Source organism: Caenorhabditis briggsae (genome assembly GCF_000004555.2).
Source record: "Caenorhabditis briggsae complete genome, chrIV, whole genome shotgun sequence".
NCBI lineage: Eukaryota > Metazoa > Nematoda > Chromadorea > Rhabditida > Rhabditidae > Caenorhabditis > Caenorhabditis briggsae.
Genome location: NC_013487.2, coordinates 15,466,937 through 15,480,085, shown reverse-complemented (window position 1 = coordinate 15,480,085; position 13,149 = coordinate 15,466,937). Strand labels below are relative to the sequence as shown.

At 38.7% G+C, this 13,149-nt stretch overlaps 4 protein-coding genes across 4 annotated transcripts in view; 2 read left to right on the top strand and 2 right to left on the bottom strand.

The window, feature by feature from the left end:
- CBG05362 overlaps positions 1-925 on the bottom strand; it is a gene marked incomplete at both ends in the record, with an annotated part of 12,658 nt that extends 11,733 nt beyond the window's left edge. Inside the window, one exon of the mRNA XM_002634720.1 lies at positions 814-925. Within this exon, the coding sequence (XP_002634766.1) occupies positions 814-925 (112 nt within the window). The remainder of the gene's footprint in view (positions 1-813) is intronic.
- Positions 926-2,250: 1,325 nt separating this feature from the next.
- On the top strand, positions 2,251-3,031 carry CBG26510 (the record flags this gene model as incomplete). Its single annotated transcript, XM_045236277.1, has 3 exons — positions 2,251-2,381; positions 2,418-2,421; positions 2,942-3,031. 3 exons carry the CDS (start codon positions 2,251-2,253, stop codon positions 3,029-3,031), a joined length of 225 nt encoding a protein of 74 aa, XP_045098432.1.
- Positions 3,032-3,676: 645 nt separating this feature from the next.
- On the top strand, positions 3,677-5,200 carry CBG05361 (the record flags this gene model as incomplete). Its single annotated transcript, XM_045236276.1, has 4 exons — positions 3,677-3,681; positions 3,870-3,989; positions 4,157-4,381; positions 5,056-5,200. 4 exons carry the CDS (start codon positions 3,677-3,679, stop codon positions 5,198-5,200), a joined length of 495 nt encoding a protein of 164 aa, XP_045092911.1.
- Positions 5,201-5,546: 346 nt separating this feature from the next.
- Positions 5,547-13,149, bottom strand: part of Cbr-clec-78 — a gene marked incomplete at both ends in the record, with an annotated part of 22,360 nt that continues 14,757 nt past the window's right edge. The window contains 10 exons of the mRNA XM_045236275.1: positions 5,547-5,575; positions 6,372-6,529; positions 7,474-8,324; positions 9,232-9,528; positions 9,577-9,702; positions 9,756-9,835; positions 10,540-10,740; positions 11,034-11,279; positions 11,363-11,495; positions 12,340-12,805. Of these exons, the coding sequence (XP_045092910.1) occupies positions 5,547-5,575; positions 6,372-6,529; positions 7,474-8,324; positions 9,232-9,528; positions 9,577-9,702; positions 9,756-9,835; positions 10,540-10,740; positions 11,034-11,279; positions 11,363-11,495; positions 12,340-12,805 (2,587 nt within the window). The remainder of the gene's footprint in view (positions 5,576-6,371; positions 6,530-7,473; positions 8,325-9,231; positions 9,529-9,576; positions 9,703-9,755; positions 9,836-10,539; positions 10,741-11,033; positions 11,280-11,362; positions 11,496-12,339; positions 12,806-13,149) is intronic.

The window sequence follows — 13,149 nt, the reverse complement described above, 5'->3', positions numbered from 1 at the left end:
CGATCCGGGTGTCGTTCTATTAGAGGTTTTACGGTAGTCTCATTTCGCTAGCTTGAACCTATAGCCTTAAACATTCTGAGACAGTTTCAGATAGTTTCAGATAGTCTAAGGCTGCTTACCTAAGGCTACCTGAGACACCCTAAGACATCCTGAGACAGTTTCAGATAGTCTAAGGTTAGACTAGACTGTCTCCAAGTGTGTTAAGGCGGTCGGAGACAAATGAACGTCCACGACTCTCAAATTTGAGTCAGTTTATCTCGTTTCCTGTAAAAGATATCGAAATGTTGTCAACTAATAAAATATTGCTGATAGTATGATAAACAATTTATCAGTTGACTGCTTTTTGATATCTTTCACAGGAACCGAGATAGCTTAGCATAAAGTTGACGTATTTTTATCACTGGATCTATCTGGGTAGCTTGTCAACTTTAAGCTCAATATCTCATTTCCTGTGAAAGATATCAAAACGTTGCCAACTAGTCAAATGTTTATCATAATATCAGCAGCATTTTATCAGTACACAACTTCTTGATATCTTTCACATGAAATGAGATATATCGGCTTAAATATGACGGTTCGGAGGAACTTTGTATTAGAATTAAGACTTCTAAGCACCACTTGAAGCTGTCTCAGGCTGTTCAAGTTTGAACAAAAAACTGCCTAGATCTATCATAGCTTACTGTATCATTTTAACTTTTTGAAACTATTTTAGACTGTCTGAAGCTGTTTCGGACTACGGTAGAGTCTTACTACAGTGACTACCTCAGACTGCTTCAAGTTGTCTCTCACATAGTATCAGTATACTGTACGAACCTTTAATATGACACCGCTTTCCATTGAATCCTGTCGGACACTCGCACTTGTAGTCGTTGATCAAATCCACACATGTGGCGTTGAGGGCACATGGAGCATCGGCGCAGTCGTCTGAAAATTATAGATTTTTTTTAAATAATCTAGAAAAATCAGGTGATTCTTGAGCCAAGTTGCTCCTCTTTAAGCTTCAAGATCTCGTGTTTATTATACGCGCACTTTGAGCTCAATTATCTCGGTTTCAGTGAAATATATCAAAAAGTGGTCGACAGATAAAATGTTTATCATCTCATCAGTAATATTTTATCAGTTGACAGGTTTTTGATATCTCTCATAGGAAGCAAGATAATTGAGCTCAAAGTGCACGTATAGGACAAACTGACACACAGAAAGACTAGAATGCACTCTTATCTATTGTTCTCCGTTTTAATGACACTATCTTAAAGTTTATGACTCAAAATAAATGGTCAATAACAAGTTGTGAAATAGAACATGAGTGTAGAGGGGTCACCTTGGAGAGTGTTGGCTTCCCCGTGACGGCTCCAGAGAAGTTTTTTGTAGATTTTTCTAGAAGTTTCACTTTTTTAACCCTCAAAGACCTTGAGAGACACCTGGGACACTTAGAGATTGATGACGATGACGAAAATGAGGGAAAATTAGAGAGAGTGAGAGAAGCAGACCACAAAAGAAACAGGTGGTCAGAGGAGAGTGATCCGAACAGAATAGCTTTGGAGGACAACTTTTTATTTGTTTTTTGATTTTTTGAGATTTTCCACTTTTTTCGATTTTTCTAAATTTCTGAATTTCTGAATTTCTGAATTTCTGAATTTCTGAATTTCTGAATTTCTGAATTTCTGAATTTCTGAATTTCTGAATTTCTGAATTTCTGAATTTCTGAATTTCTGAATTTCTGAATTTCTGAATTTCTGAATTTCTGAATTTCTGAATTTCTGAATTTCTGAATTTCTGAATTTCTGAATTTCTGAATTTCTGAATTTCTGAATTTCTGAATTTCTGAATTTCTGAATTTCTGAATTTCTGAATTTCTGAATTTCTGAATTTCTGAATTTCTGAATTTCTGAATTTCTGAATTTCTGAATTTCCGAATTTCTGAATTTCTGAATTTCTGAATTTCTGAATTTCTGAATTTCAGCCATTTTTATCTACTTTAGGTCATTTTCAGGGCTCTGCGGACATCCGGACACACCGACAGACCCAATAACTTCTATTTTTGTGCCAAAAAAGGACCCTTTTAGTGTCCCAAACACAATTTTTTTTTCTCTCCTTTTTTCTCTTTTTTTCTGGCAAGGACAAATAACTAAACACATTTTTCTTCTCCTTTTTTTTCTTCAGAGAGCCAAAAGAGCTCCAAAAGAGCCGGGTTGCTCAGCTTAGCAAGAGAGCAACACGTGGGCGGAGCCAACAGAGAGAGTGCTCAAAATGAGGAGACGTAGAGAAGACGAAGGGGAAGAGGCGAGAAGACGTCGTCGCGAAGAGCCGTCTTCAGTGCTATCGATTCTCGGCTCGTGCTCACGAAAAATGATCCTATGCTGTTGTTGGCCGTTGGGCAAGTGTGCGAAGGTGGGTTACTGTGGAAAAGCTTAAAGGGACGTAGGGGAAAAATTACTGTTAAAAAAAATCCGGAAAAAATGAGCCTAAATACGCTACAGTTGAGCAGAAATAAGCAAAAAACAAAAATTCAAAAAAATGCAAGGCCCAAAAACGTTCAAAATTGGCCAGAAAGACAATTTCTCGTGTTTTCTTTTGTTTCCAGCTCATTTTTAGCTTTAAAATGAGCCCAAGCTCGACTAGGCTCCGACCACTTTGAAATTTCACCTAGACACGCGACGCACGACCGCGACGCGCTCGAAAAATCAAAATGGGCGGATCCTAGTCGTGTTTGGGCTCATTTTGAAGCTCATGACAAACGGAGGAAGATAATAGTTTTTGAACATGGAAATTTTAAGCGAAAAATTGCCAAAAACGAGGAGAATCGATTTTTTCGAATTTTGAGAAAAAAAAACCGAACTGATAAATAAGCAAAATTTGGGCGGAAGAAAGGGAAAATTTACCCAGAATTTTGAACGTATAATTGAGCAAAAAAATTATAGGCAAAAATAGGCAAAAATAGAGGTTATCTCCAATTTTGCTTTTATTAGCCATACACTGGCCAAAAATTGTCCAAAAATCGGTCAAAACTGAGCAAATTTTAACTTTCTGAAAAGAATAGAAAATTCCCTACAAAATACATCAAAAACCAAGTTTCTACGATCATTTTGAGCCAAGATACAGCGATTTGGAGTTCTGTGGGAGACGCAGAGAAACGAAAGACACTGCGTCTCTAACCCAAAACTTTAAAGGCGCATAACTTGCTTCAAACTAGAGCTACATAGATGAGGACTAGATAGTTTTGTAGGAAATTTCAAAGGCTGTCTAATGATACATAACAATTTTGGAAAAAGAAACTAAAAAATCCGAAAATTCAATTTTTGCCCCTCCCTTGCCCATCCTCACTATTTTTTCTTTTTTTTTTAAATTGTCCCATTCTCGTCGAATTTTTTTGTCCTAGACCCATTTTTTGTTCTAAAATCAAAAAAATTGGATTTAAAGTATCCAAAAAAGGTCCTTTTCATCCTAGAAAGCCCTATTTGCCCATCCCTTGCCCATTCCTTGCCCATCCTTCAAATTCCCTCAATTTCGTCCATTTTTGGTCAAATTTTTTGAGGAAAAAAGCAAATAAATCATTTGACATCGTTTTAAGAGTCAATTGAACAGATTTTCAAGTGTTTGCTCAGTTTTTTTCTGGGGAAAAAAAATTTCCAAAAAAAATATTTTTTTGTTGAAAAAATTGAAATTTCAAAAAAAAATGTTGTCCTTCCAAAATTTCATATTTCTGGCTCCAATTCAGGTGCTGGCTGCTTTCGACTTTCTCATCGTCGGCTTTTTCTTCATCAAATCATGCGAAATGCTCATGGAAACCGCTAATGACTTGTAAGTTTGGCGGAAATTTGAATTTCCCGGCTCAAATTTTGGCGGGAATTTGAATTTTCTATGTTCAGACACTGGACCACAATCGTTTCCTTCTTTTTCTTCTTGGGATTTATAATCTGCCAGGCCCTCGGACTATTCTTCATTGTGCTAGCCGCCAAGAAGAAATGCGCCCGCTACTGTCTCCCCAGGTAGGCGCCACCCTCCCTCTTGTCATTGCACTCCACTCCCTTCCCCTCAATGCGGCCACGTGGCGCAGGCCGGAGAGGTGCCGTGCTGAAGCAGCCGCCCTTTGGTTCGACACCACTTTGCTCCATTTTGTTTTTTCTCCTTTTTATAACCCTTTAAACTGTTCCAGACTGGTTCTAATCGCCGGCCTCACCGTCTGCTCACTCATCGTGCTCATTTTCATGCTCACCTACTTCGCTGGCTCTGCCCAATCCGTTAATAACTTCTTGTTTAAAGTATATGAGTACTTTTTTGGGACCGTCCTGACTGACGCGGAGCGGGTGGAGCTTAAACACGAGTTACGGTACTATGGAGCCGCATTTTTCGTCCTTTCCGCCTTGTTTTTCATTTACAAGTGAGTTTGAATTTTTTTTCTGACAAAAATTTTTTTGTCTGAAAATTTCAGAAAATTCTGGAAAAACAAGATTTTTGGTGTCGTGAGAAATGTGGATATCCTCTTGATGAATAGAATAGAAATTGGATTAGTTGGAATTTATGTTTTTTCGAGATTCACTTTTTTTTGGATTTTTGGATTTTTGATCTTTCTAGAATTTTGCGGAAAACTCTGAAAATCTGCAAATTCTAGAAATTTCAAATTTCTGAAAATTTCGAAATTTTCAAATTTTCAAAAAAATCCGAACATTAAGACTTTTTCGAAAAATCAAAAAATTCTAAAATTCTAAAATTCTAAAATTCTAAAACCTAAAATTCAAAAATTCAAAAATTCAAAAATTCAAAAATTCAAAAATTCAAAAATTCAAAAATTCTAAAATTCAAAAATTCAAAAATTCAATAATTCAATAATTCAAAAGTTCAAAAATCCAAAAATTCTAAAATTCTAAAATTCTAAAATTCTAAAATTCTAAAATTCAATAATTCAATAATTCTAAAATTCTAAAATTCTAAAATTCTAAAATTCTAAATTTCTAAAATTCTAAAATTCTAAAATTCTAAAATCTCAAAAATCCAAAAATCCAAAAAAAATGTATTTTCGGAAGTTTCAAAAATCCCAAAAATCAAATTTTTCAGCGTCTTTGCTCTCTGGCTAACCATCAAATTCAAGCAAACACTCAACGAGTTCGAACCAGTGCCAACTGAGCCAACTGCTCCACAATTGGCTCATAATCCCGCCTACGCCGAGCCACCACTCAAATCCTATCCCAATATGGCCTGATTTGAATTTTTGGCACTAAATTCGAATTTAAATTCAAATTTTTCAAAAAATTCCCAATGCTTTAATTATGTCCCTTTTCTGTGCCATTTCTGTCCCGCTGTCCCCTTTCTGTCCCAAATTTTTTTGTGATTTCATTTTTTCTTTTTTTTTCTTCTCCAATTTTCCCCGATCTCTAGAGAATCCTTCTTCTTCTTTCTCTTCTTTTTTTCGTATGAAAAATGTCTTTTCTGGTTTTTTGGGGCACATTTTCAGGATGAGCAATGGGAGAGGGGGACAAAAAGAGCCCCGAGAGCCGAGAGCATCCGAGCCACAAATTGAGTTAGTTATCCCATTCTTTTTTGGGTAACTAGCTCCGCCCAAATTTTTTGCCTTCCCCTAAGGACAAATAGGGGATTAGTACAAGGAAATGGGGAAACAATTTTTTTGCAAAAATATTTTTTCAAATTTTTTGAAGAATTGTATATCACCAGAAAGCCCTTGAAATTTCCTACAAAAACTACATTGTTATCATATTTCTAGCTTGAAAACCAAATGAGTTATGCGCCTTTAAACTTTAGCCGCCGAGAGACGCAGAGAAGCTAGAACACTCTCGCTTCTCTGCGTTTCTCTGCAGTCAACTTCAAAGGCACATAACTCACTTCGATATCAGGGTAAAGCGATGAAAGTGACATAGTTCTCTAGGAAATTTATAGAGCTTTCTAGTGATATAAAATTCTTAAAAAATTTGGAACTTTCAAAACTTTTTTCAATTTTTCATAGAACATTTTATGTCAGCCGAAAGCCCTCAAAATTCCCTACAAAGCTATAAAATTCTCATTTTTCTAGCTTGAAAACCAAGCCAGTTATGCGCCTTTAAACTTTAGCGACGCAGAGAAGCTAGAGCGTTCTCGCTTCTATGCGTCTCCCCCTCGCCCAAGACGGCGCGCCAACTTTAAAGGCGCCTATCTCAAAAACTAGGCTAGCTATCAAAAAACTGGTAACTGCAAAAATGTGCAGTGGAAAATTTTACACATTCTCCAATTTTTACATTTTTTTTAGCTATCCTAGTTTTTGGATACACTCCTTTAAACTTTGGATTTATCTTCAGTTACTTTTGCCGAACATCAGAGGCGCATATTTCAAAAACTACAGTACGCCCCAATAAAAAAAAGGAATAGACGCAGACACTCACCAATATTGTTATCACACGTTGGTCCTTCCCATCCGGGCACACATTGACACTTGAACCGTCCCAACTTCTCGCCAATACATCTTGCACCATTTCGACACGGATTATTCGTGGAGCAAATGTCGGTGATTTCCTCGCAGTTTGGTCCGGCGAATCCGGTTCTGAAATTAAAAAAAAACATCAAAATAATTAGAAAAAGAGAATTTAGGAATTATTTTAAGCCTAAAATCATGAAAATGGGTCAACTGGGAGCTGAGATATAGGCCGTTGGAGTTAAGTTATTGCTAGTAGAGTGCCAAATGACTCATATCTTGTGCCCCAGGCAAGCTAGAAGCTTGAAACTTTGTCAAATTATTTATTTAATCATTTTTAACTATTTCACAAAATTTCATAACCGTAGCTTCACTAGAAATCGAGATACAGACTTTCTGGCGTTAAGCTTCAAAAAAATCTGGTAGGCTTAACTCACCAAGCTTTAACTTGACTGAAATTTTATATAGAGACTTCAAATTTGACACACATTTAGCCTAAATGTGAATTTTCAACGTCTGGAAGTTTTGTAACTCTAGCTATACCGAAAAGTGGGTAATGCGCCTTTAAACCTTCTAGAGAGACGCAGACAACGAGAGGCCTCTCGCTTCTCTGCGTCTCTTAAGACGCATATCTCGAGAACCCTTAAAGCTATTGGAAAAATTTAAATTGCAAATTGTGTAAAAATTTACGCTGAGCAATTTTCTGGTTGACAAATATTTGATAGCTAGCTTAGTTTTTTGAGAAATGCGTTTTCAAACTTTGCCTAGTCGCTCAAGTCGCATCAGGCGTGCGCGCTAACTTTGAAGGCGCATATCTCAAAAACCCTTAAAGCTATGAAGAAATGTTTACCTACAAAAATGTGTAAAATTTTATGCTGAGCAATTTCGTAGTTGACAAATTTTTGATAGCTAGCTCAGTTTTAGAGATCTGCGCCTTTAAACTTGCTCTATCCTTCCACATCGCTCCTTTGCTCAATATCTCAGCTCCCAGTCTACCGAATATCTGGGTTTTTGATTTTTCAAACTTCAAGATTCTAGAAAAACTAGATCTTCAAAATTCTTAGTCCACTTACCTGCACAAACACGTCGTCGACTTCAATCCCGGCAAATCATGACAAACTCCACCGTTGGGGCACGTCTTCCCAACACACTCATCACTTTCAAATTGACATCTCGCTCCACTGAACATCTTAGGGCAGGTGCATTTGTAGGTGGTCCCAACCTGCTCGCATTTTCCACCATTGTAGCAAGGCTGAGTGGCGCAGACGTCCTCAACGATCTCACAGCGATCGCCAACATATCCTGGCTTACAGTGACACTGAGCACGATGCATGAACACTGAGCAATCCGCATTATTTTCACACATCTTGGCTGAGCAATCGATTGGGAAGCAAGCGGACTCTAGGGATTCTCCTGATCCTTGAGTGGCGGTGGCGTTGGAGCATTCCAGGCAAGATTGCTGTCCTAATGCAGGCTGATAGAAGTTGATTGGGCATGGGGAGCAAGGTTCGAGGCCAGTGTTACTGTAGCTTCCGGTTTTACAAGCTAGCCGGCATTCGGTAGCACTTGAGGCTCCTAGTTTGGCAGTATAGGCACCGGATGGGCAGGCTTCGCAGTCTCTGAACCCTCCAACTGGTGCTGGTCCGGAGAACGTGTGTCGGGGACACAATTGGCATGGGATGAGACCGGTGGTACTGTACATACCGTAACCGCATGTTGAGAGACACGATGCTACGGATTGAGATCCTTCGTCAAGGGTGTAGGTTCCATCTGGGCATGGTTTGCACGAGGTTTGACCCGAATCGTCTTGGTAGGATCCACGAGGGCAGAGGATGCAGGTGTTGTTGATGTTGACAGAGCCGGATGGGCAGGCCACTAAAAAGAATGGCATATGATTAGAAAGCCCTTGAAATTTCCTACAAAACTAGCTAAATTTCATTTTTTTTTAGGTTACGGTAGAAGCAAGTTATGGGCCTTTAAAATTGGACGAAAGACGCAGAGAAGCCAGAGGACTCTCGCTGTCTATGCCTCTTTTAGCGTGCGCAAACTTTAAAGGCGCATAACTCAACAACTAAGCTAGCTATCAAAAAGCTAAAAATTACAAAAATGTGTAAAATTTTATGCTGGGCAATTTTGTAATTGGCAGTTTTTTGACAGCTAGCGTAGTTTTTGAGTTATGCGCCTTTAAAATTGGGTTGCTGTCGACGAGAAAAAACGAGGCGCAGGCAACGAGAACACTCTCGCTTCTCTGCGTCTCTCACTCTGCTTGATATACATTCTAAAGCATTGAATTGCTCCTAGACGTTCAGAGTTGTCAAAAAATTCAGAAAATTCTTGAAATTTGGCCGTTTATTCAGAATTTCAAAAAAATCGAGAAATCCGAAAATTTTTTTTCTCAAAATTTATAAAAAAATACATGAAAGCCTTTGAAATTTCCTACAAAACACGCTAAGTATCATTTTACTAGCTTGAACTTGAAGCAAGGTATGCGCCTTTAAAGTTGACCGCGGAGACGCAGAGAAGCTAGAGGACTTTCACCGTCTGCGTGTCTTCCTCCTCGCAGCGATGCCCGCAGCGCCTTCTAACTTTAAAGGCGCATATCTTCAAAACTACTGTAGCTGTCATAAAACTACAAACTACAAAAATGTGTAAAATTTTATGCTAAGCAATTTTCTAGTAAACAATTTTTTGATAGCTAGCTTAGTTTTTGAGATAAGCGCCTTCAAACATTTTCACCTTTTTTGGAGGATCGTAACTAACTTTCATAACTCAAAAACTAATAGTAAGCTAGCTATCAAAAAACGCTCAACTACAAAATTGCTCAGCATAACATTTCCCACAAAATACTTACTACATTCCGGAAGTCGATCCTTGGCTTCTTGTCTCAGCACCTCTCCAGTGCCACAAGCAAATCCTTGCACTATACTAGATCCTTTTGCAGTGATACTAGGACATCCAGCCGTCTGGGAGGCTATGGATTCTCCAGAAAGACTCAAAAGCGACTGGATCGGTTGGTTGGCTCCCGGAATGTTCAAATCAAAGATCGTCCGAAGGGTCAGCCCGCAAAGATCATAGAAGACGCTCTGTTGTTCGGTAGGAAGCACTTGGATCGTGTAGTTTCCGATGAGCTGGAAAAAGGTCTACAGTAATCCATAATCTGCGTACTGTAGCCTCACCTGTCCATTCAAATTACTAAAATCTAGCTTGAGCAGCCTCACAAAGACCTCAACTGACGATGAGCAACGAGCACTGAGCACCTTGTCCAAGTTGTCAAATTCTTTTGCTGCTAGCTCCGCGTAGCCCTGGAAAATGCAGGATATTAGGGGATTACTGTAGTTCTAAGGGGTTACTGTACCTTCAAACAATGATCCGGGACTGGTGACAAAACTGGATAGGTCATACCAACGTTGACATGGAAGCCAGCTGGGTCTTTTGCTGAAAATAGATAGTAGGTTAATTTAAAGGCGCATATCTCCAACACTAAGCTAGCTAGAAAAAAGTTGCTAACTACAAAATTGCTCAGCATAAAATTTTACATATTTTTATGGTTTACAACTTTTTGATAGCTTTTCTAGTTTTTGAGATATGCGCGCCTTTAAAGTTGATGCGTCTACTTGGAGGGGAGGGAAGGACGCAGAGAAGAGAGAGTTCTCTAGCTTCTCTGCGTCTTTCAAAATTTGTCGAATTTCAAATTTTCTTGAACTACGTAACTTTAAGAAACGCTAAAATAGTAAAAAAAAACTAGCTTTTCAACATTTCTGGGTGAAAAATAGAAAAGTTTCAAAATTTTCAAAAAATTCAAAAAAAATGTTTTTCAAGAAAGTTATATATCACTAGAAAGCCCTTAAAATTTCTCACAAAACTGTCTAATTTTCATTTCTCTAGCTCGAAATTGAACCGAGTTATGCGCCTTTAAACTTGACCGCCGAGAGACGCAGAGAAGCTAGACGACTCTCGCTTCTCTGCGTCTCCCGCCGCGCGGCGCGCGCCAAAGTTTAAAAGCGCATAACTCGCTTCAATGTTGAGCTAGAAACATGAAACTTTTTTAGTTTTATAGGAAATTTTGAGGGCTTTCTGGTATATAACATTTTGCATAGACATTCCCACAATTCACTATAAAAATTGTATTTAAAACTCACGAATCGGTACACACGCCGGCGCGTTGTTCCTCGGCGACCACCGTCCGTCTTTGCACACAAAGTTCTGCGTAATCTGGTCCGGATCAATGAATCGATATCCCTGAGCACAGTACACACTACAAACTACAGCACCATCTTCGTGGACACAGTTTTTGACAATGTGATTCGATGAGGCCAAGGAGGCGGGTGAGCAAGCTTCGGCTGAAAATATAGGATAGCTTGGCTGGAAATTTTTCTAGCAATTTGAAATTTTTGGATGCATAGAAATAAGGGGTTCCTCTATGAGTGGAAAAAATTTCAGCCAATTTGGTCCATTGTGGGCGGAGCTACAGTAATTTGAAGATTTGGCGCCAGCTACAGAGAGGAGCGTCAACTTCAAGTGCTCGTAACTCGGCTCAAAATAACGCTAGAGCGCTGAACTTTTTTCATCCAATTTCCCGGTTTTTAGGTTTTATTTAAAACTGAAAGACCCAAAGTTTAAAGCTGAAACTCACGAGCATAGGCGACTTGGAACTTGCAGCTATTCCTATTGCCATTCTCATCTTCGGCTTGCGCGGTGACTTCCACAAACTCCCCGATTTTCAGAGTCGCTTCAGTTGGGCTGAAAGTGACCTCTGACACGTTGGAGGTGTCGTGAAGGACCAAATCTACAGTAGTCATGTCGAAAATGACATGTTTTGTCGAGTTGCCAACTGGGATTGTGTAGGAGTCGGGACACTTCATAACTGGCGGTTGGGTGTCTGAAAATTTCAGATTATTGGGGACTTTGGGGCTTTTTTGGGCTTTTTAAAGCCAAAAATTTGCTTTTTCAGCCAAAATCTACCTGGAATTCGAATTTTCAGCGTGCAAACAGCTGTATTTCCAGCCGAATCGTATGCGGTATAGGTGATGTCCATATCGGAGGTGATCATCAGGCCAGAACGCATTCCAAGCGGCTCGATTTGGGTGTAAGCAATCTGAAAATGTAGACAAGTTTATGCTGAGCAATTTCTCCATTTGCAACGTTTTGGTAGCTAGCTTAGTTTTTGAGTTATGCGCTTTTTAACTTTTTGCGCCTTTAAACTCGCGGGCTAATTTCAAAAGCGCATCTCTCTAAAACTACTGTAGCTATGAAATAGTTACAAACTACCAAATTGTATAAAATTTTACGCTGAGCAATTTTGTAGTTGACAACTTTTTGATAGCTAGCTTAGTTTTCGAGATATGCGCCTTTAAACATTCCGCATAACTCGCTTCAACTTTAAGTAGGTCATGACCTAGAAAAAATTGGGTCATGACCTAGAAAAAAGTCGGTCATGACCTAGAAAAAAAGTAGGTCATGACTTAGAAAAAAAGTAGGTCATGACCTAGAAAACAATTTGGTCATGACCTAGAAAAAACTAAGTCATGGCCTAGAAAAAAATCAGGCCGTGACCTAGAAAAAAGTAGGTCATGACTTCAAAAACTAAAATAGCAATCAAAAAAATAGTATTTTTAAATAAAAAGGCGGGGTCTAAGTTGGAGCGCCAACTTTAAAGGCGCATATCTCTAAAACTACTGCAGCTATGAAATAGTTACAAACTACAAAATTGTGTGAAATGCTATGTTGAGCAATTTTGTAGTTGACAACTTTTTGATAGCTAGCCTAGTTTTTGAGATATGCGCCTTTAAATTTAGTTCGCACGAGACGCAGAGTAGCGAAAGCACTTGGTTAAGTTTAAAGGCGCATATCCGAAAAACAAGGCTAGCTATCAAAAAAGAATCAACTACAAAAATGATAAGCATGAAATTTCCTACAGTTTGACATAAAAAAATACTTACCTTCCCACTATTATCACTAGCCACGGGCTCTTCAAACTCCACCGCCTTCAGCTGTCCATTTTCATCAACCTTCGCGAAAATTTCCGATTCCGGGCAATTTTCAAACTTCGGCGGGTCCATATCAACACATTGGGGTACTGATCCATTCCATCCAATCTGTAGATGACTGTCAACCTCATGAGCCGCGAAAACCGGAGCCACACAGCCCATCAAATCAAATTTCATACATGGATTTCCCTCGTATTCTGTGACTCCGAAAAGAATATATCTGGCTCGAAGAGAGAATTTCAAATCGAAATGATGCATCGCGTTGTGGTTGCCGGCGGGAGATTCAAATTCCACTGGGTAGGGCTCGTATTTGTTCTGATTTTGGGTCTTGTAGAAGAGCTGGAACTTGGTGACGTGTCCTTTTAAATGGCCGGAGCCGGCTACGCCGGCGATGCGGAGAGTGGTCAGGGTGTAGACTCTGAAAAAGAAAACATTTAGAAAGTTGTTTTTATACCACCAAAAAGCCCTTAAAATTTCCATTAAAACTATATATTTTTCATTTGTCTAGTTTAAAATTGAAGCGAGTTATGCGCCTTTAAATATTTAAAAAATTTCAAAAAATTGTAATTATTTAAAAAGCTAATTTTCAGAAATTCAAAATTTAGATATTTCTGAAAATCATATATCACAAGAAAGCCCTTAAAATTCTCTACAAGCCTATCTAATTTTCATATTTCTATCTCAATATTAAAGCGAGTTATGCGCCTTTAAAGTTAGCGCGTCCGAAGTGACGCAGAGAAGCTAGAACACTCTCGCTTCTCT